Here is a 21,896-nt window from a genome sequence, read left to right on the forward strand (position 1 = left end):
ATTGAACCTAGGCTTCCATTTCTGTTCTCTAAGCCACTAGGCTGGTCTCTCAAACTTAATATATAGTTTGTAAAAGCTGCGCCAAACAGAAGTTCAGAAATTCCCAGTTTTATATACAATTCTCTTTTTGGTTCTTTCTATACTAAAAGGTTCATGCTTGCTGATGTCAACTAAGTTCATAATAAAAGATAAAAATTCTATAGAAGTGGGTATGTAATACTCCTGAAATGACCTAATGGAACCCATGTAACTTCTGATGTCTTGTATCAACCCTGAGTCCCAGAAGCCTGATTTGAATTTTATTAAGGATTTTATTTCCTATAAATCACTGTAATGCATTTTCAACTGCTACTTTTCTTTAAAAGGTTATTTCATTACTTTGCTTCATAAATTGCAGTGAAATCAAGCCATCCATCCTCGAAAGACAATCTAAAATGAATTCCTCCAAATAGAAGTACAATTTGGGTTAACAAAAATTCCACCATTTTAAGCAGGTGATTTTCAAAAACCGGTAGCCACCAAAATAAGTTCGAGTGCCTCTATAATGATAGATAAATTAAGGAGATACATTATTTATTTACATGTATATGGATACATACATCTATATAACCTTTACACATATACACATATGTATTCTCACCCAGACACCAAGAAAATATTCAAGCCTTTAGAAAAAGTTATCAGGTTACTTGGTCTTGCCCATGACCCAATTTGAGGTATGCAGGGTAACCATATAAGTGGACTGCTATTTCATCACATTAACTCTATTATGTTTCACAATTAGGAAGCTTTCCAGAAGTTCTAATGCTTCTATGTAATTAACTACAGGTGCCCATCAAATAATTCATCAACAAACATTGATTTAGCACTTGCCATATGTCAGGCACTGTGCTAAGTGCTAGTAACACCCCTCTCCCAAAAAAGTTAAGTAGTCCCTGCCCTCAGGAAGCTCACACAGAGCTTCTTTAACAGAGGAGTCATTCCATCTTACATCTGCCTGATTTCAACTCCAAGAAATGAAATGGCCCACCCAGGATAAGTTCATAACTTCTAAACTCAAACCTTCATTGACATTACCTTCCCACTGGAGAGCAGGAGGGTGGAATACCAAACTCCTCCCAATGCCTTCCTTTATAGAGGGAAAAACTGAACTTTGATCATTTCATTTTGCATCTGCTGCCCTGCGTGGTTTCAATTCCATGGAATGGGTTGTATCCTGTACCTGTTTGTCCTTCCCCTCCCTCTGCTTTCTTCCTTTTTTTGTGTGCTATCTCCCCCTTTAAACAGTAAACTAGGTGCCTTTCTAATTAACTGTAGGTTAATTATAACTATAGGTGAGCACTGTGGCTGGTACTACCGTGGATGCTTGATAAATGTTTATTGGATTGGATCAGATTGGATTGGCAGTGCTTTAAGAATGTCTTGCTAAAGATGGGTTGAAAGCTATTTGCAATAATTCCACGTGAGAGGTAATGAGACTCTGGATTTGAATGGCTGCAATTGAATAAAGAGAAAGCAACCTATGTGAATGGTGTTGAGGAGGTAGATAAGGCAATTAGATATGACTTGGATATAGAGTGGGAAGGTGACCAGGAATAATGATGAAATGACAAAGAATGCCCTATGTTACATTCCTGAGAAGGCTTGATAGTGCCCTATATAAGAACAGGGAAGCTAGAAGGAAAGGGGTCTTATAGGGAGAAAAAGGGCAAGAACAAGTGGTTCAGGACGTGTTCAGTGTGAGATGCAAAAGGGGCATCTAAGTAGAGATGGAGTAGTTGGAGATGTGAAACTGGAACTCTAGAGAGAGAGATGGGGGCTATACACATCAAAGTGAAAGTGAACTAAAGAGAAAAAGAGTATTTGCACCCCAGGGAGCTGACAAGATCACTAAGAATCAAGAAAAGAGAGGGCCCAGGACAGAGCTCAATTCTCATCTACTACCATTTAAACTAATTTAAACTAAAAGTTAAGTCAAAATATTTCAGTTTCTAAAAAAACAATAAAAATTGATTCATTTCCATGACGTTATCTTTTACCATTATCTTTCACTTATGAAAGCTTTTTAAAAAAATTCCCACACAAATTTGATGAATGACTTACTTATCCATCAACCAAATATTTATTAAGTGCCTACTGTGTACCTGGCACTGTGCTAAGTGCCAGAGATACAAATTCAATAAATGAAACAATCCCTCCTCTAGAGGACCTTAATTCTAACTAGGCAAACCACAAGGTTTGTAGATACACACATAATAAAGAGATTAAATATATATACAGTAGTTGGGGAGGGAGGGCACTAGAAGTTGTGAAGCCAGAGTTGATTTCATGTAGAAAGTGGTGGATGAGCAGCATCTTGAAGCAAAAGAATAGTCTATTGATGAAAAAGTAAAGGGAAGACCCATTCCAGGCCTGGGAGACAGCTGGTGCTTTAAAAGGGAATGTTAGTTGTGACGTCATTTTTATTCTACATACTCTTTGCACAACAAAATTAAATCACTTTCCACAGACAAAATGAATAGTAAATCAGAAGAATCATTTTCTAAATAAGAAAAACCAGTCTCCATTTCTTGTCATTTCCTCTCAAATTAATAAGCATGCTGAATAAACATGCATTTGTTTTCTATTTATTTGCTTTTTATACAACCACAAAAATGAATAGCTAGATTAACCAATCACACCTTAACTCACTGGACCAAGCAACATCCAGTCCACTCAACCTTTTGGAAGGTATCTTATCTTTCTGTCCAGCTGACTCACCCATTTTCACTCGGCCTAAATGCCTTGCTCCCTGAACCCGCTTTGCTTACGGCCTATAGGAAAGCCCAAATGCTGCATCATCTCCCTTGATGCTGGGAAGGTCCAAGCTCCCTTAGGATGGAGCACTACTGTCAGGGTTTGCAGGAAACAGGGAAGAATGTCTTAGAGAGCCTAAAGACCAGTGGAGTCACATGACTGTTTTGTCAAATAAATCCCTGAAAACATCAGATATGCCAATATTCAAATGTAAGTATGAAAATCCATTTAAAAGCCCCAAACAATTTTTTTACATCATCTAAAAATTTAGATTATCCAACTCCTATAAATTTCTAGTCATAGATATGGAGATCTGTTAAGTGTCCTAATCTAAAGTGCTGACTATACATTCATCATTTAACTTCTGAGTTTAAGAAGCTGGGAGAGGAGAGCCACCAGGAAGGGGAGACCAGGGCTAACTTTTGCAAAGTTCATGAAAAGGGCAGTAAAAGTCCAGTAAAATTTGGCTTTGGTCCTGGTGCTGTCAATGAACCGTCACAGGAACCGTCTCTTATCATTTAACCTCTCTCAGACTCAGTTTGCTCATTTATAAAATGAAAATTAAACTAAATTACTTCCAAAGTTCCTTCCAGCTCCAAATGTTTGAAAAATGAAAATGCAACTATGATTACACACTCTCCAACACAGTCCAAATATGATAATGGCCTTTGGTTTTTAACAGACTGTATATGGGTAAGCACAGTGGATAAAGTACTGGGGCTGAAGTCAGGAAGACCCAAGTTCAAATCCAGCCTCAGACATTTACTAGCTGTGTGACCTTGGGCAAGTCACTTAGCCCTGTTTGCCTCGGTTTCCTCAAATTGTACTATGGAGAAAGAAATGACAAAGCACACTAGGATCTTTGCCAAGAAAACCTTAAATGGGGTCACAAAATGTTGAACACCACTGAAACAAATGACCAGCAGAAATATGGGCAAGCTCCCTTGGGGCAAAGCTCAGCAAATCATAAAATGTTTTTGCAAAAATAAATAGAAAATTGAGTTTACTTCGATATCATATTTCATTTTAGATATCTGAGGAAACAAAAGTGACTGAGGTCACAAATCACAATTTATAAGCAACACTGAGGTAGATGAAAGGTATTTCAAAGGTGTTCATTTGCCCACAGTTAGCCAAAGGTTATTTTTATCCACCAAAGTATAATGGAGATGGAGAAACATCACTCTGAAAGGATGGGAGGTTTATTCTAAAATAAATGACAGCATTTTACCTTGTTTTTAATTAAAATTCTACAGTTGCCTAAAAAAGAATCCATAGGAACAATCTGTTTGGAGTTTTAAAATAGCAAAGCAAGTACAACAAACCTCTCTCATGAAGAAAAAGGCCATTCTGCACAAACAAGACCAACTTGTACTTCTACTTAACACTCATTAAGGAAAATCTGTGAACAAAACTTAGCCATCATAAAGGGGAGAAATGGTCCTTGCTTAGCCAGTGGTTTATATTCTATGTGACCTTTTGGCTCTTTCTTGATCTCTTCAAAGTCCAGGTGTGCATAAACAATAAAGGACAGAGATGTCTCTGCTACTACTTAAGGCCACAGGCTAAACTATTTGCCGTTCCCTGGACATAACCCAAGAATTCTCACCTCCATGCCTTTGACTCATGCCCTCCACCTGGCATAAATGTTATTTTACCTCCTATGGGCCCTAACTTGTCTAATTCTCACCTGCCCCACCACCAATCTCAATTCATATGTTACCTCTTCTAAGATGGCTTCCCAGATCCCTCTGCTGCAAATGGTTAAAAAATGCAAAGCCTTGAATCATCATTAAGAACATCAATTATTACTTCAAGTATTGGTTTAAAATAAACAACAATTTTTAAAATTTTTATTGAGTCTTTGATTGTTTGGCTTCTGAATAAACTGAAATTATGTATTTAGTAGGATGAGGCAATGGGTTGTAAGAGAAAGAGAAAGGAAGGAAGGTCATCTAGGGGTACAGGGTGGACCTTATGTGACAAAATTATGATGTGGATAATAGTTATAAAGGAAATTGCCCCACCCCCCCCCATAGCAGCAGACTTGTTCATAGATGAAATCAGAGATCTAGTTGATATTTTGAGGAATGATGACTATGCCATTGGATACCACTCTGACACCTCATCATGGCATGATGGCAACCCTGGGGTTCTTGAAGGCTATGAAAAAGAAGAGACTACCAGATGGGAGAAGTTTCAAGTATAAGTTTGTTGATTGGCTGTGTGTCTGTCTGTTATCCAAAGGATAGCTGGCACTTAATATAGGACACTGAGGTTTGCAAAGAACTTTAGAAAGATTTATCACAAGGGGTGCTACCAGGTGGTGATCTCTTTAGCCACAGAAAGCTCAATCCAATCCAATTTCATTTGACAAATATTTATTAAGAAATGACAAAGTGCAAGGCACTAGGTTCAGTGCAAAGTACAAAGACAGAACAAAATTATTATCCTTCTTGGGTATTAAAAACTAATAATGATGATGATAAAATAATAATAAAAACTGGTATCTACATAGATAGCAGATAGATGGATTGATTTAACTGTTGCAAAGAGTTTTACATACCTTATCTCATTTGAGAATCACAACAACTTTGCAAGGTAAATACTATGGGAGGGTATTATCTCCATTTTTTAGATAAGGAAACTGAGGCTCAGAAAGTTTAAGTGATTGCCCTCAGTCACACAGCGAAGAGTATGGGACAGAATTTAGGGTCATGTTTTCCTGACCCCAATTCCAACTCTCCAGCAACTATGCCAGCCACCTGCCTCCTGATATAGTCTGATGAAGGCAGAGAAGGGTGAAGCAAGTATCCACAGAGATAAACTGTCACATATCCCTGGAGGACTAAAGCAGGTAAGACAGTGACTAATTTTCTCCAGAGTTTCTCAATGATGAGCGATTTAATCTGCCAACAATTTTACTCACCATATAGGATCTTAAAAGCCAGCTAGTTCAGGTTCATTTTACAAATGAGGAAACTGAGGCCCAAAAGAGGTTAAAAGATATGTCCAAAGTCCCATACATGATACAGGTAGGATTTGAACTCAGGTCCTTGAAATTCTCTTAAACAAGTTCTTGCTTTGGTCTCGCTCCTGCCTAGGACTGGTCCTACAACCTTTACCTGGATTCTTTTCTTCCAACTCAATTCAACAAATATGTATTAAGCACTTAGTACTGTTTAATGTGCTTTGGTCCAGGGCAATAGCTGCAATATCCATGGGTAAAAAAGGAAGCAGGGAGAGAAGGGTGAACTGTATGATGCTAACCGTGGGGGGGGGGGGGGGGAAGGAGAGAGTTATTTTAAAGACTTCGCAAAATACATATCCTCGCTCTCACCATAACCCAATTCTTTTATAATTAAATATGGTCACCCCATCTTCTTCACAAGGTCCATGTGAAAAAGACACAAGAAAAGGGGGACTAAGTGGGAGAAATTTTGCTCCCCATCTGTATCCTCTTTGTTAGAAGCAATAAAAATCCTACACAAAGCTCAAAAAGGCTGTACAGGAGACTACTCTATTTCTAGGCCAGAAAAAGAAAAAATATCCAGGTCATAAGTAAAAGGGAAATACGCAGGCTAACTTCTGGTAGCAAAAGAAAAGAGGAAATCAAGCTATTTGTCCCCCTCCCCACTCCTCAAGCCCTCTACACCTCCCTAACTCAGATCTTCTGTCCCTGCCTTTTACCATTGTTATACTGGAAAGAATCTGGGTGCGAAGACAGGAGAAGTGTAGGTTTAAACCATGAACTCCAATGCTGCCTGCCTATATAACTTGACCTCTGCCCTTGCTTTCCTCATCTATAAGAGAGATAAAAATATCTAAAGGAGCCATCACTGGGACATTAGTTCTGCATTCACTGTTTCCCATAAAAAATATTGTTACACACCATCTTGACCTCTACAACATACAGAATCAATGAGTGATAGGATCCCACAAATTAGAAGGGATCATTTGATTACAGATGATGAGGGAACTGAGAGCCAGGGAAGTTAAGAGGCCTGACCAAAGTCACATAGGAAAGCAGCAGAGTGTGAATGTGAAACCAGATCTCCAGTCTTTGAAGTCAAGACTCTTTCTACTAACCCACCAGGGCAGTTCCATACAATCTCTAAGTTCAGATATTTTATCAGTTAAATAAAATAGGCATCTGGGCTTGCATGAAAACCTAACTATCCCGTGTATGATATATTGGTGCCTAGGGGAAAATGCGGTCCACCAACTTACAAATGAATGCCTGTAGTTAACGATGCCATTTTAAGTCCACGTCTCCATTTGGAGACAATTGCACAAGTAAGACCAATTCTGTTCTATTCAACAAGTATTTACTGGGCATTTACTACAGGTCAGGCACTATGCAAAGCACTAGGCACACAAAGACATGTTAAAAAGTTCCTGCTCTCACAAAACTTACATTCTATTGGATCCAAAACATTGCTCCAATCTTGAGAGGAAAGCCTGACTAAGGACACCAAATGCTCATTTGTCAAAGTAAAAACAATGGCCTAGCATAAGAATTTGACTTGTCAGCAGAGTGACATTCTTCTATAATGGAAGTGTTGAGGAGGAAACAGCTAATGACATCAAAGTAGTCTTCTTCTAGACACACATTTAGTTTTGGAGGAAGTGATTTGGCATATGAGGTAACAAGTCCCAAGTGATAACACATTATGATGCAACATTCTACTTCATTCTTCATAAACTCTGTCTCTACTTCTATGTGTCTATGCTGCTTCCTTGAATAGAATGATAGTTCCCTGAGGACAAAATTTTGTCTTCAAATCCTCAGCACCTAGCAAAGTGGTAGGCCATTAATTGTGTGTTTGTCCTTCATTCTCGGAGAGGACTATGACATCAAGCTGATGACATGACTTGCAGTTGACTTTGATCTGAGTGAGGGACAGCTGTGCAAGGTCATCAGCCTCACTTCTCCTCGAGAGCCATCTGGGTCCAGTGGCATGATATTCATCAGGACGACTAGAGATGGCCCAGGATGCAGTGTGGGATCCTGGTCCTTCCAGGCCAACGTCTAAGTTATGGGAAACATGGACAACATTCTTAAGAGCAGAGACATCACCTTGCCAACAAAGGTCCATACAGTCAAAGCTACAGTTTTTCCAGTAGCAATGAATGGCTATGAGAGTTGGTTTATAAGAAAAGGTAAGCACCACAGAACAGTGATAATTGAGAAGACTTTTGAGAGTCCCTTAGTCAGCAAAGAGAACAACTCAGTCAATACGTAAAAGAAATTAATTCAGGCTTATTCATAGGCCATTAATACTACTTGATTGATTAACCGATTTTAATTCCAGGATATTTCTTCTCCACAGTCATGGACAATAGCATGGTAAGTAACATCTTACATTCTGCAGTACATTTAGCATCTAAATTCAGATGATTTTCCAATTTCTTCCTAATTCAATTCAGGTAGTATTTACTAAGTGCCTACGATGTCCTAGGCACTGTGTTAGGTACTGAGGCTACCTAAGAGAGTTTACATTCTATGGAGACAAAAACATGTACAGAGATAAGTAAATGCAAATTATATACAAAATAAATAACATTAGCTTGGTAGTTCAGAGTGCTAACAACATGGAGGGGAGAATGTAGGGAAGGCCTCTTGTAGAAAGCAACATTAGAGACAAACCTTGAAGGCTTCCTAGATACTATTAGACAAGTTTACTCAAAGTCGGCATGATGGGGTCATTGGTCTTTGTATTCAAAGGAATAATGAATCTAAATATAACATTTGGTTCATAAGGCACCAAATAACTGGTGGTCAGAAGGCACATCTGAGTAATGCAAGAACCAAAGGAAAGAAAGAAGGAAAAAATGAAAGAAAGTGATTGCATAAGGAAGAGAGATAGAGACAAAAGCAGAAATTCACAGAGGAAGGAAGGAAGGAAGGAAGGAAGGAAGGAAGGAAGGAAGGAAGGAAGGAAGGAAGGAAGGAAGGAAGGAAGGAAGGAGAAAATGAGAGAGGTAGGGAGAAAGAAAGGAAGAGAAAGCAAGAGACAGAAAAAGCAAATGATTAGGAGAGAAAGAGAAAGAATGGGAGAGGGAAGATAGAGAAAGAATAAAAAAGGGACACCAAAGGACTAAATCTAAAGGGTCCCCCTTTTGTTTCTGCTCCCATCCCCCATCCTACACATTTGCACACTCCCTTCTCAATGAAAATATTCAAACTGCCAGACAGTTTGAAAGAGATTCAGTCAAAGGAGCCAAAGCACCCAGTGCCAAATGGCAGCGAGATATGTACAATAATGTCTACTAAATGAACACTCACCTGACATCCAATCACTGGGAATAAGGTCACCAGACTAAAAAGGAGCTTTCAAGTGTGAAATTGCAACACAAGACATGCAGTGGAGAGGACCTGGTCCAAAAAGCGTCATCATGCTTGGACTCAAGGAGCCCTAACCTCCGCACATACTCAAGTTTAATTTCATGGTGCTCCTTGTTATTTGAGAGGGAAAAGCAACAGATTTTAAGGGTAGGAAAACTCTCCATGTCCACAGGAATTTATAGAAACCACCAAGGTTTTGAAGAGATCAGTGTTTCAGGAAGGTCTCTGCACTCCTCATTAGAAATTATCTTGATGGGGGAAAGTAAGGAAGACTTTCTTAAATAAAGACGAGCAATAGTCTGATTCACATGTGAAAAAAATATTCCCTCTCCTATAAAGGGATGTTATAAAGGGATATATATGTATATATGTGACATATATATGTATATATAAACATATATGTGCAAATGTCAAATACTTATACATATATACATATAATTATCTCCCTTTATAATATCCCTTGATAGGAAGAATAATTTTTTTACCTGTGAATCAAATTTCTGTGTGTGTGTGTGTGCGCACACACACACACACACACACAAATATAAAGAGATTGTGAATTTAAGGGCAGCATATAGAGGGCTGGTGGGATCCATGCAAATTATAACAGCTCATATTTGCATAGCATTTCCAAGTTTGCAAAGTATTTTACATGTAATATAATATATAAATAACAATAGCAAGGATTTCTATAGTGCTTTAAGGTTGTATCTATTATCTCATTTGATACAACAACTTTGTGAGGTAGGTGGTTATTTTTTTACATTTTTACATTTGAGACTGAGACAAGTAGCTTGCCCAGGTAGCAGGTATCTGAGGGAGGGCACTTTGAAGTGATACTGTTAATATAGAAACGAGGGGTTGCAAATACTTTTAAAATGCAGAGGTATAAACATCCCAGATTCAAACTCTGAAATCCCAGATCATACCAGATATTTAGTGGAGGAGAAGGCAATATGGTATAGTAGTTTGGGAGACAGAGGACACAGGTTCAGATCTGCTTGGTCATTTATTTATTAAATGTGAGACCTTGATTCAGTTCCTTGAACCATAACATTCCTCATCTTTAAAATGAGTGTGCTTAAACTAGATGATTTCTAAAGGTTCTTAGAGATTTCAATTCATGATCCTAGGAGGAACTCCAGGGGAAAGAGAATTAAAAAATCTAAGAATGGGAGCCTTTGACAAGAAGGGGCACAAAGTCGACGATAGGAACCTGAGATTCCTCTTGGGAAGAACAGTGGTTACAAAGGCAGAGGGCTCCAGAAAGAGCCCATTAACAGTAGGCCAGGTACAGAAAAGGAAGGAAAAGGAAGCATATGATATGCTTTAATCCAGACAGGAAAAATAACATCCTCTAAAAGGGCTTCTATCAAAGACTAGAAAGAGGATATAGCAGCCAGACAACAAAGAACATTCCTCCTCAAGAGACCAATTTGAGAACAAAAGGCAGTGGCTGGGCTTTGAGATTGGAGGATGGAAGTGGAAAGATTAGTAGAAGGGAGGGGAAACCTTCTAGCTCAAGGGTAGTGATAACAGGTTGCACCTAGACAAGTCTGCTGAGACTTTTACCATGTAATCCATTACCTACGGCCAACAGCAGAAAAATCCAGACTTTGAACTTTGTTCAAAACTAAGTGACTATACTTGGGAGATACTTTAACTGCATCAATATAGTTTACATTCCCGTGTGCCTTCCCCTTCACACTATCAAAGGATGGATGGAAGGATCACAGAAGGTTGAAAAGGTCATCTAGTACAACCTCCTCATGTTACAATTGAAGAAATTGAGGCCCAGAAAGGTTGAGTGGCACTGTATGAGGAAGTTTGGTCAAGCATCTAAATGATGGATGAGTTGGACTGAAGTAAAAAGGGTACCACTCTAGGAGGAGAAGAGAGAGGAAAGGGAGAGAAGCTTAGACCCACTCTTCAATAGGAGATAGTTCTCTACTTTTATACTTAAGTGGAAAAGCAATGAGGAAAACTGAGATCATTTTAGTCATCATTTTGCCCCACTTTATCAAATACCTATCATATTAGTTATGATATTTTACAAGATGTGACATAGGAAGTGACAGAACGGGAATGGGATGGAAAACAATAATTCAGTCTGTCTAGAATATAAGTTATACAGGGTGTTGCAAAAGTCTTAATGCAGTTTTAAACCTTGAATAACTTCATGCAACCTGTATTTTTTTTTAAAGGGAAGTAGTATGAGATAAAGACTGGAAAGGTAGCTTGCATCCAGGCTACAGAGGGCCTTGAAAACAAAGTCTATACAGGGTATTTTAAAAGACTTGATGCAGCTCAATAGATAAATAAAGCTTTAACAGCTTAAAACTGCAATAAGACTTTTGGGATACCATATTTTGTCTCCTTAAGAAACAGGGAGTCAATGAAGGTTTCTGAGTAGAAGCAGAGAGAGCTGTGACATGAAGAGAGCAATATGGTCTATTAAGGGGAAGACTTCCTATGAGCTGCTGACATTAAGAACCAAGGCTGTAGGGCATACTGGGATAGAATCACTCAATTCGATAAAAGTTCAGCTGATTCACACAATTTCTATTTATTCCTTCCCCATCCCTCAACTAAGGCTAACTCATTCCCTAAGTAAAGAGGTTAGGGAGGCCACTAGTATACTCTTCTAGCCCATTGTGAAAGTAAAAACCAGCATTCTCTCTGTCTTAACTGAGATTTCCAACCATAATAAGCATAATAGCTCACATTTATACAACACTTTAAAGTGTCTTCCCTATGAGATATCTGAGAGATACCATGATCTAAAAATTATTCCCTGTTTTATAGATGAGATAACTGAGGTTTCAAAAAGGACAAATAACTTTTTCACGGTCACATAGCTAAACAGTACTAACCTTTCCTGACTCCAGACTCACTCTTTACACTACACTACTGACTTTATTAAAATAGCACGGGGGCGGGGGGTCGGGGGGGGGGGGGGGCGAGGGGGGGCGGAGCCAAGATGGCGAAGTAGAAAGACGCACATACACATAGCTCTGAACACACAAACCACAGAACGGCTAGAGGGGACCAAGCCAGGGCGAATTCTGCACCCAGAGACCACGGAGTATTGGAGCGAGGGAGATTTCTGCTCCAGAGAGACCTGCGGACCTCTCGCGGGGGGTCCTTCGCGCCGCGGACTGGGCGCCGGGACGGGGAGCAGAGTGCGGCCCTGCCGGGGCCGCGACACTGCGGGGGAGGAGATCCGAGAGGGCTACGGGGACGGGATCTCCAGCGGCCACGCGGGTCCCCCCACCCACAGAGGGACCTGCAAACCTCTCGCAAAAGGTCCGTCGCGCTGCAGACTCGGAGCCCAGCCCGGACCTGCGGTGGCGGCAGCGGCGGCGGTGGCGGCCACAGCTCCGAGAGGCACAGATCTGAGAGGGCTCCGGAGGTGGGATCTTCAGCGGCAGCACGGCCCCCCCACCAACAGGTGACTGATGGGGGTGGGTGAGAGAGTCTTTTTGGCGGGTTGAGAGGGGAGTGGGGTGCCCCCAAGGCTCGGGCCCCCCCCCCGGGAGGTGGGGGCTGAGAGGCGGCTGTGGACAGGGGCTCCCCAAACGGGCAGGAGCCTGGATCCATTGTTGGAAGGTCTGTGCATAAACCCCCAGAGGGAACTATGCCTGAGAGGCGGCCCTGCCCCTGACCACCTGAACTTAATTCTCACACTGAAAAGCAGCCCTGCCCCCGCCAAAAATCCTAAGGCGGGAAGTAGCATTTGAATCTCAGTCCCCAAACGCTGGCTGGGAGGACCAGGAGGCGAGGTGGGTGTGACGAGAACATTCAGAGGTCAGGCCACTGGTTGGAGAAAATGCCAAGAAAAGGGAAAAGAAATAAAACTATTGAAGGGTACTTTATCGGAGAAAAGACATTTCCTCCCTTCCTTTCTGATGGGGAGGAACAATGCTTGCCATCAGGCAAAGACACAGAAATCGAGGATTCTGTGTCCCAGCCCACCCAATGGGCTCGGGCCATGGAAGAGCTCAAGAGGAATTTTGAAAATCAAGTTAGAGAGGTGGAGGAAAGACTGGGAAGGGAAATGAGAGGGATGAGGGAGAAGCATGAAAAGCAGATCAGCTCCCTGCTAAAGGAGAACCAAAAAAATCTTGAAGAAATTGGCACCTTGAGAATTAGCCTAACTCAGCTGGCAAGGGAGGTGCAAGGGGCCAATGAGGAGAAGAATGCTTTCAAAAGCAGAATTAACCAAATGGAAAAGGAGATTCAAAAGCTCACTGAAGAAAATAGATCTTTCAAAACTGGAATGGTACGGATGGACGCTAAGGACTTTTCGAGAAAGACAGATATCTCAGAACATACTGCGCAGATTCGAAAAATGGAAGATAATATGAAATATCTTATTGGAAAAAACAACTGACCTGGAAAATAGAATCAGGAGAGACAATGTAAAAATTCTGGGACTACCTGAAAACCATGATCAAAAGAAGAGTCTAGACATCATCTTCCATGAAATTATCAAGGAAAACTGCCCTGAGATTCTGGAACCAGAAGGCAAAATAAATATTCAAGGAATCCGCAGAACACCGCATGAAAGAGATCCAAAAAGAGAAACTCCTAGGAGCATTGTGGCCAAATTCCAGAATTCCCAGGTGAAAGAGAAAATATTGCAAGCAGCTAGAAAGAAACAATTCAAGTATTGTGGAAATACAATCAGGATAGCACAAGATCTGGCACCCTCTACATTGAGGGATAGAAGGGAATGGAATAGGATATTCCAGAAGTCAAAGGAACTAGGACTGAAGCCAAGAATCACCTACCCAGCAAAACTGAGTATAATACTTCAAGAGAAAAAATGGTCTTTCAATGAAATAGAAGACTTTCAAATTTTCCTGATGAAAAGACCAGAGCTGGAAGGAAAATTTGACTTTCTAACACAAGAATGAAGAGAACCATGAAAAGGCGAACAGCAAAGAGAAATCATAAGGGACTTACTAAAGTTGAACTGTTTACATTCCTACATGGAAAGACAATATATATAACTCTTGAAACATTTCAGTATCTGGGCACTGGGTGGGAGTACACACACACACACATGCACACACGCACACATACATAGAGACAGAGTGCACAGAGTGAATTGAAGAGGATGGGATCATATCTTAAAAAAAAAAATGAAATCAAGCAGTGAGAGAGAAATATTGGGAGGAGAAAGGGAGAAGTTATATGGGGCAAATTATCTCTCATAAAAGAGGCAAGCAAAAGACTTATTAGTGGTGGGATAAAGAGGGGAGGCAAGAGAAAAACATGAGGTCTACTCTCATCACATTCCACTAAAGGAAAGAATATAATGCACACTCATTTTGATAGGAAAACCTATCTCATTATACAGGAGAGTGGGGGACAGGGGCACAAGCAGGGTGGGGGGAAGGATGGAGGGGAGGGCATGGGGAGGAGAATGCAATCCGAGGTCGACACTCATGGGGAGGGAAAGGACCATAAGAAAATAGAAGTAAAGGGGGACAGGATAGGATGGAGGGAAATATAATTAGTCCTATACAACACAACTAGTATGGAAATCATTTGCAAAACTAAACAGATATGGCCTATATTGAATTGCCTGTCTTTCAAGGGGAAGGGGTGGAGAGGGAGGGAGCTAAGGAGGTTAGAACTCAAAGCGTTAGGACCAAATGTAATGTTCTTACCACTGGGTAACAAGAAATACAGGTTAAGGGGTCAAGAAAGCTATCTGGTCCTACAAGACAAAAGAGAAGACGGAGACAAGGGCAGGGAGGGAGGATAGAGGAGAGAGCAGATAGGTCACAGGGGCAATTAGAAAGCTCAGGTTTGGGGGGGGGGGAGGGGATAAAAGGGGAGAAAATTTGTAACCCAAAATTGTGTGAAAATAAATGTAAAAAATTAATAAAAAAAAAAAATAGCACAGCTGAGATGTCCAGGCCCTCTGATTCCTTGGTTGATTTGTTTGAGTCTGTCTAGCTATTGAAATTGACAGGCAAATAATTTCAAAGATAATTCCTCTTCAGGTTGCCTCCTCCACCCTTTTTCTAATTCACTTGACTTTTCCTATGCTCCAGATACCACATCAGTCCTCCATGAGTTCTCAAAAATGACTGCTTAATAACTCTTCAAAGACCTTAGTCAGTTGTTGAAATCTGGTAGGATACAAGTTAGGTAGTAGTGTAGATTTGGGCACATTAGGTCCACTCAAGTAATGATCATCAATCTTTGCTATTATTTTCAACTCCGCCCTTTGTCCTTCTCCCACAACAAGCTTAGCATTCAGCCCTCCCGTTTCATGTACTGCCTGTTCAGTCTGCAGATCCCTGCTGTCTGCTAGGATTCTGCCCATCAGTCAAGGAGGCAAATCTCTCCCATCTCTTTGCAAAATGAAAGCTTTTATTAATACACAAAGTAGAATGAGAGAGACATATTGAAAACAGAATATGCCCATGTGCCTTCTCCCCAGAAAGTCGGTATTAGAGAGGTCAAGCACCAGGAAGGGAAAGAATGAGAGATTAATGAAAAGAATGCTGAAACAAAAGAGATGTGCATAAAATTTAACAGACATCTGGGAATATTCTACTTTGGACACAGCTGTCAGTGTACTTATACAATTGTTTTTATCAAAGCCATTGTTTAAAGTTAATCTTTATCTAAGCTCTGCCTATATCTACAGCCAAATAGGCTGAAGTTCTCCCATTTTCCTATATTTGGCTATGTGTGTGTGTTTGTGACCTAAAAGCTGAAAACTCTAACCATTCAAAAAGCCACGGAGGTTGTGTGGGTGGATGTGGGTTGTGGGTAGGTGCACATGTGTAGGATTGCTCTAAGACTGAAAACTATCTACTAAATAGCTGGAAGGTGGGAGCAGGAGGTAGGATTGCTCTAAAGCTGAAAACTCTAAGTGCTCAGCAGCCATGGTGGTATACAGAATAAGGTGGAAGGGCTAGTGTGCATAAACAACAGCTCTGAATCTCACAGAATTTAGGTGGACTAAAAAAGACCTCAGAGATCACATAGTCTATGTGTTCTAAACTTGAAGTTCCCCCAAAGGGTAGATGGATAAATATCAAGGGGATCTTGAACTTGGATGGGGGGGGAGGGGGACTACTGTTATTTTCACTAGCATTTAAATTTAATTTTTTTCATTTAAATTTTGCATTTCCTTCAATTATTTAAAACTATTACTCTGAGAAAAGGTCCACAGACTTTACCAGTCGGCCAGATGGGTCCCAGAGATCAAAAAAAAAGGTGATCTATTCCCATCCAACTACAAATAAGGCACTTAAGAATCTACACTCAAAAGTAGAACTTATCCATTTACATTGGCCATGAGACGAACTACTTCCCAAGAATCCCACACGTTGAGATAGGATAGCCTTTACTCATATAGAGTATAAATTCCTAGAGGGTAGATATTAGCATTCTCAGTGCCTAGTACAGGGCCTGATCCACAGTTAGTAAATGCTTGTGAGTGGCTTGACGAATTGAAAGGGAATGAGAAGGTTTCTCTCCAGGAAATGCGTTTACTTTGTGATTTTTAAATAAGGTTCATTGTTTCGAACTTTTGCTTGGGGGTCAAGAATTTAAACTTGTCGTCAAGACTATTTTAAAATGTAAATGAGCTTAGACTTTTAAAATCATGAATTGACTAAATGTAAAAAAAAAAGTTAAAAAAAAAAGTTTAATTTTAAAAACTTATTGATGAGAAAACCAGATGGATTTTCTTCAATGAATGGGCTAAATGATATAGAATAAGTTTTCACCCCCAAGTTAGAAAGAGAGGGGAGGCAGAGGCAGAGAGGTGAGGGGAGGTAGAGGGTCTGTTTGTTGTTTGGTTTTAAAATTATGATCCACTGAAATTAAAGGTTTAGGAGGAAAGGGACTGTGGGTAGCTTTAACAGTAGAACAAACAATATGGTCTGACTAGCTGTGTCTACATGAGTATACCTAAGCTATTCAGGGTAGAAACTTTCAAATTTCTAGTGTTCCTGGTACTTTTGGAAAATTGCCTAAAATTCAGGAGCTCCAACATTGAGTATATCAACAATAAAAAGGTAACATGCCTATTTAAAAAAAAAAAAAAACTACCACCATTCCCACTGACATTCCACTGAAATGTCAGTTCGGCATAGTACCTTGGACTCTAGAGACAAAATATTTTCTGTGAATAGTGGAAAACTGGTTATCACCTGTAAGACCAGAAATGGGATATTTTGGTCAAGTCAGCTGGGAGATTTCCCAGCCTCAAATCTTAACTCTATCAACTAGAGTAGACAATGAAACTTGGAAAACAACAAAAACTGAAGCCAGGTCAAAGAAGCAGCTTAAATTAAACCACCTGGCAATGAGCTTCAAATCTGAGAAGGACTGAAAGGAGAGATGAGCAAGGAGATTCCCTGCTGGATGAAAAAAGCATAAAAAGAAAAGACAGACCTATAATTTCTAAATCAAAGGACTTTCTCTTTCAAAGAAAAGTAAAGGATTTGTTTTATACAGAGAAGGCAGAAATCCCCACTATGGAACAATACCCTCATCTCCGTCCACCAGAGAAAATCCTCTGCCTGAAATGACTTCAATCATCAGAATTAATTTCTAGCACCTGACAAAGGTAAAGCTGCTTAATCCCATCATGCTAAGCCTAAGGGTAAACTGGTTTAAAGATATTACTTTGACACCCGCTCCCCAAATTACCCCCAACAGGAAATGGACAGATATTTGAACTTTTTGCTCAATCAGAATCTTCTTTCAGTTGAGATTTCTGGGTTTAGGAAACAAGCAGGTCAAGTGGAGTGTTTTGAGACTGGTTTAAGATGCTGCTCACTAAACTTGCACTCTTTCACCTCAGAAATGTCTTTGTGCTTGTTTTTTTTTTTTTAATGAAATTTTGTAGAATGAAATTTTCAGTACAACTTCAAAATGACAAGAGGCAAGGGAGGATGCTTCTGGAAATGAACTGAAAATCATTTCCTTCTTTTAAATGATAGAAAAATCAAAACAATTGACATTTATAAAGCATTTTAAAGTTTGCACGGTATTTTACACATATTACCTCATTTGATCCTTACAACCGTGAGGTAGGTGCTATTATTAGCCCCATTTTGAAAAAGAAGAAACTGAGGAAAAGCGGGTGATTGCTTAAGGTAACAGCTAGTAAGTGTATGAAGCAACATTTAAACCTAGTTCTTTGTGGATCCAAGTCAAGGGCTCTATCCACTCTGCTTTGCAATCCCTGGAAGCCTGCCTACTCCAGGGCCTTGTTGTGGAAGAGAACCTGGGAGCTTGTAAGCTGTCAACTTTGCCTAAGATCTGAGGATGACCAGCCTAGATAAACAGTTCATCATCATGCTGGCTATCCGGTAACAAATTTTTTGGTCACAATGACATACAGTGACTATTTCCTAAGGCACTGAGGAACTTCAGCCTGTATCCAAGGAAGGGTGTAGCCAGCTCACAAAATCATGAATCCTTGAAGTATTAAAAAAAATCATAAAACATGAAGATCTTAGACATATCATCCAGTTCAATGTCCTCATCTGAGGCTTTTAAAAGTGACCCGGATTATCATTTATATTAACATTTGTTTTCTATCCTCTATATTTCCACTGTGTTACTGCACTGAATGCATCAGATTCAGTATCTGAATAATTTATATATTAATTATTCTTTTAAATACATCTTGTTTTTGGTTTTTAAGAAGTCATGTTCTTATTTCCATATTCTTCTCATGGATAACTTTTTAAATCATAAAATGAAACAGACATCTTTTTTCCCACACTTTTAAAGAAGAGTGACTGACTAGACTGTCAATGTCTTCCCAAGAGACATAAACATTGCATAAACTAATCATAGTAAACTTTGAAAACAACCCCCCAAAATAGTACAATTTAATTTTTTTTAATTTCAGTAAGTGCAGCCATGGCAGACATGGGCCAGTACTGCCAAAACCAATATGTTAGGTCTGTCTCTAGGGCAACAGACTCAGGAATAGTAAATGAGGTTTTGGCCGGCATGCCTATTCGTTTCTGATTTAAGAACAGGCTTTTACATGCTCTCATCGTGACCTGGCCACCCCATCACTAGTCTCAGAGTTGCCTAGAATAAGATGTTTTTTCCTTCCAAAGAAAAGAGAGAAAGAAAAAAGCATTAGGCATCCTCCATTTCAGTGTTTCTGATCATCTCTTTCATTAGCTTTCTACCCATGTCCTTTATACATTACAACTTTTATATTTTCCATGGGAATTGAGAACTGTAGGCATTCAGAGCTTAATTAAAAAATCTGCAAACCCCTCCACACAATGAGCCAGTGCTGAGTCAGTAAGTACTTCCTGCTGCTTTTCTAAAAGTTCCTCTCAAGTTGTTGTTGTTGTTGTTTTTAAAGCCCACCACACCATTTATTCCTTCCTCCATCCCCCTTCCTTCTTCCTCACCCCACCCCCCCATCTAGTCTAGTCTTTCACAAAGAATCCTTTAAAGGGCTCAAGAATACAGTGTGTGATGGAGGCCAGGGTCTCACTCATTCTCAAATACACTCATTCTATAAGTTAATTGTCTAAGCTTATCAATTTGTGTCAAGCCAATATGTACACCAGACTAAAGAGAAAGAAGCAAGAAATGAAGAATCCTATTACCTCAAAGAACAAGGAAGATAAACTGATGTGAGAAGCAAGTCTAATGAAATAACCTAGGACAAAATGCAATTTGACATAGATTTAGAGGGATACAATAATGAACTTGCTGAGTGCTAAGTTTCACCAAACCCCTATCAGCAGGTTTTTAATTCTGTGCTTGTAACTCATATTTGTTTACTTGTTTTTTACATTACAATTTAACTTTTTTAACACTAAAAAATAACACTGGAAAAAAAACCAGTCTGATGTGAGTCAAAAGATGCTAAAATAATAATAAATCATAGAGAAGACCTCCTTATTTACTTATTTTTTGGGGGGTAAAGGTTACACTAAACAGAAGCAACATTTTAATCTAGGTTGGCCCCTGTGACGCAGAGACACACCTGCAGCTGAATAAACAGACCAGTACAATCAGAAATTTGTCCATAATGAAGAGATGACTGGCATCCAATACACTTCCATTAAAATAATTAGTCTTTTCTTCTAGCTGTGTCACTGAGAACCAAACGACATAAGCTTTTATTGATTAAAAATGAATCTACCCATGTCAGCTTCAATTAACAAGAGTAGTTCATTTTAAAGTAGAGATTAAGGTGACAATAAACTTTTTCAAATGAAACTTGTGTCGAGCTAAACCAAAAGGGAGAGGGTGACAAGGGCCAGGAAATGAAATAGGAAACCTTCCCTTCCCCAATCCCTTCCCAAAGTAACCTCTGTTTGGGCCTGTGTGTGTCTCTGCATGTAATGCCTAAAGACTGAATTCAAGCTGTGTTGACAAATAAGCTACAAAGATGTCGTCTGAAGATTTGGGCCAAAAAAAAAGCTCTTATTACTCAATAGCAAATTATTTTGACCTGAATTATCCAGATAATAAGCGTTAGATGCATTAAATGAGTTCACCCATCTCTCTACTTGAGATTTTTGGCAGTAGGAACAGAATGTGCTGGTTTTTTGATCACTAATTAAGGCTTGAACTGGAGATTTCAGAGAGTAATCAGTGTCACAAATAACAAACCAGACAGCAAAGTTCTAGTTGGCATAACTTTAGCAAGCATCTGGGTTGAAGCAGAGGATAAAATATCTTCCCCTTCTTGTTGGTGTTGCTCTCTGTGAGATGCAGTCACTTGAATGGAAAAAACTGTACTTTGTAATCAATAGGGCCAGTGTGATGTTGTGGCTAATTTGCTGGACCAGGAGTAAAGCCAGCCTAGGTTCAAATCCCACATCTGACACTTAGTAGGTGGCTTAATATTGCTGAGCTTTCGTTTCTTCATTTGTAAAATGAGGATAATTATAACTCTAGGACCTACCTTACAGTACTGTTACGAGGCCCAAATCAGGTCATATGAGTAAAGCACTTTCCAAACATAAAAGCACTTTGGATAAGAATTACAGTAATATACTGGAAGAAAAAAAAAAAGACACCACTGTGGTGGGTCTGCAATGAAACCTGGAACCTTCTGACTTTAGGATGGATATACAATATAAAAAGAATATAATTTGTAAATTGCTTTTAATGATACCAGGAACTGGAGGAAAGTTAACATGGGAATATTTATATAAGACCACCTTGGATGGATTCTGCCAATAAAACCTAATAGAGGGAATAGAAAAATTAGTCATATTAATTTTTAATGAAAGGAGGGAGAAGTCATTCAAAACCATCCATGTTCACTTTCCTTTATGGAAGTCAGTTGGTCTCCTTAGCTGGAAAGAAAACTACAACTCTGGCAAGAACTTGATATCCAATTGAAGTTTAAGGAGCTTAAGACTTCACACAAAACTTGTGCAGACCTGGAGGCAAAACTTCTATCTCATCTTTCTGAGACACATAAATGCAGTGAGGTGACCATTCATTCTAATTCCAAATTTTGTGGAGGTTAGAAAATGCATTCCAAGTTAGCTTTTTGTGAATCATAGTTTCTGTATCTGAAAAATAAAAAGGTACAATAAGGCATGCACCATTATCTAAGATTTAAAACTAACAGGTCTTAAATGTAAGCTCCTTGAGAGCAAGAATTATTTCCCCCTTTTTCTTTGTACTTCAAGAGCTGGGCACAAAGTAAAGCATTTTATTAAGTATTAGCCTAACTCACTCATTTTATTGAGGAGGAAAACTGAGGCCC

General features: G+C 39.5%; 2 protein-coding genes across 4 annotated transcripts in view; both read right to left on the reverse strand.

Moving 5' to 3' along the window:
* The window catches only part of SH3RF1 (SH3 domain containing ring finger 1), a 230,164-nt gene that overhangs the window by 176,585 nt on the left and 31,683 nt on the right, over nt 1-21,896 (reverse strand). The gene's annotated exons all lie outside the window — the stretch shown is intronic.
* LOC140513912 (uncharacterized) overlaps nt 12,065-21,896 on the reverse strand; it is a 38,827-nt gene continuing 28,995 nt past the window's right edge. Inside the window, exon 2 of the mRNA XM_072623883.1 lies at nt 12,065-21,699. Within this exon, the coding sequence (XP_072479984.1) occupies nt 12,065-12,745 (681 nt within the window). The 5' untranslated portion in view covers nt 12,746-21,699. The remainder of the gene's footprint in view (nt 21,700-21,896) is intronic.

Source organism: Notamacropus eugenii, chromosome 7 (genome assembly GCF_028372415.1).
Source record: "Notamacropus eugenii isolate mMacEug1 chromosome 7, mMacEug1.pri_v2, whole genome shotgun sequence".
Classification (NCBI taxonomy): domain Eukaryota; kingdom Metazoa; phylum Chordata; class Mammalia; order Diprotodontia; family Macropodidae; genus Notamacropus; species Notamacropus eugenii.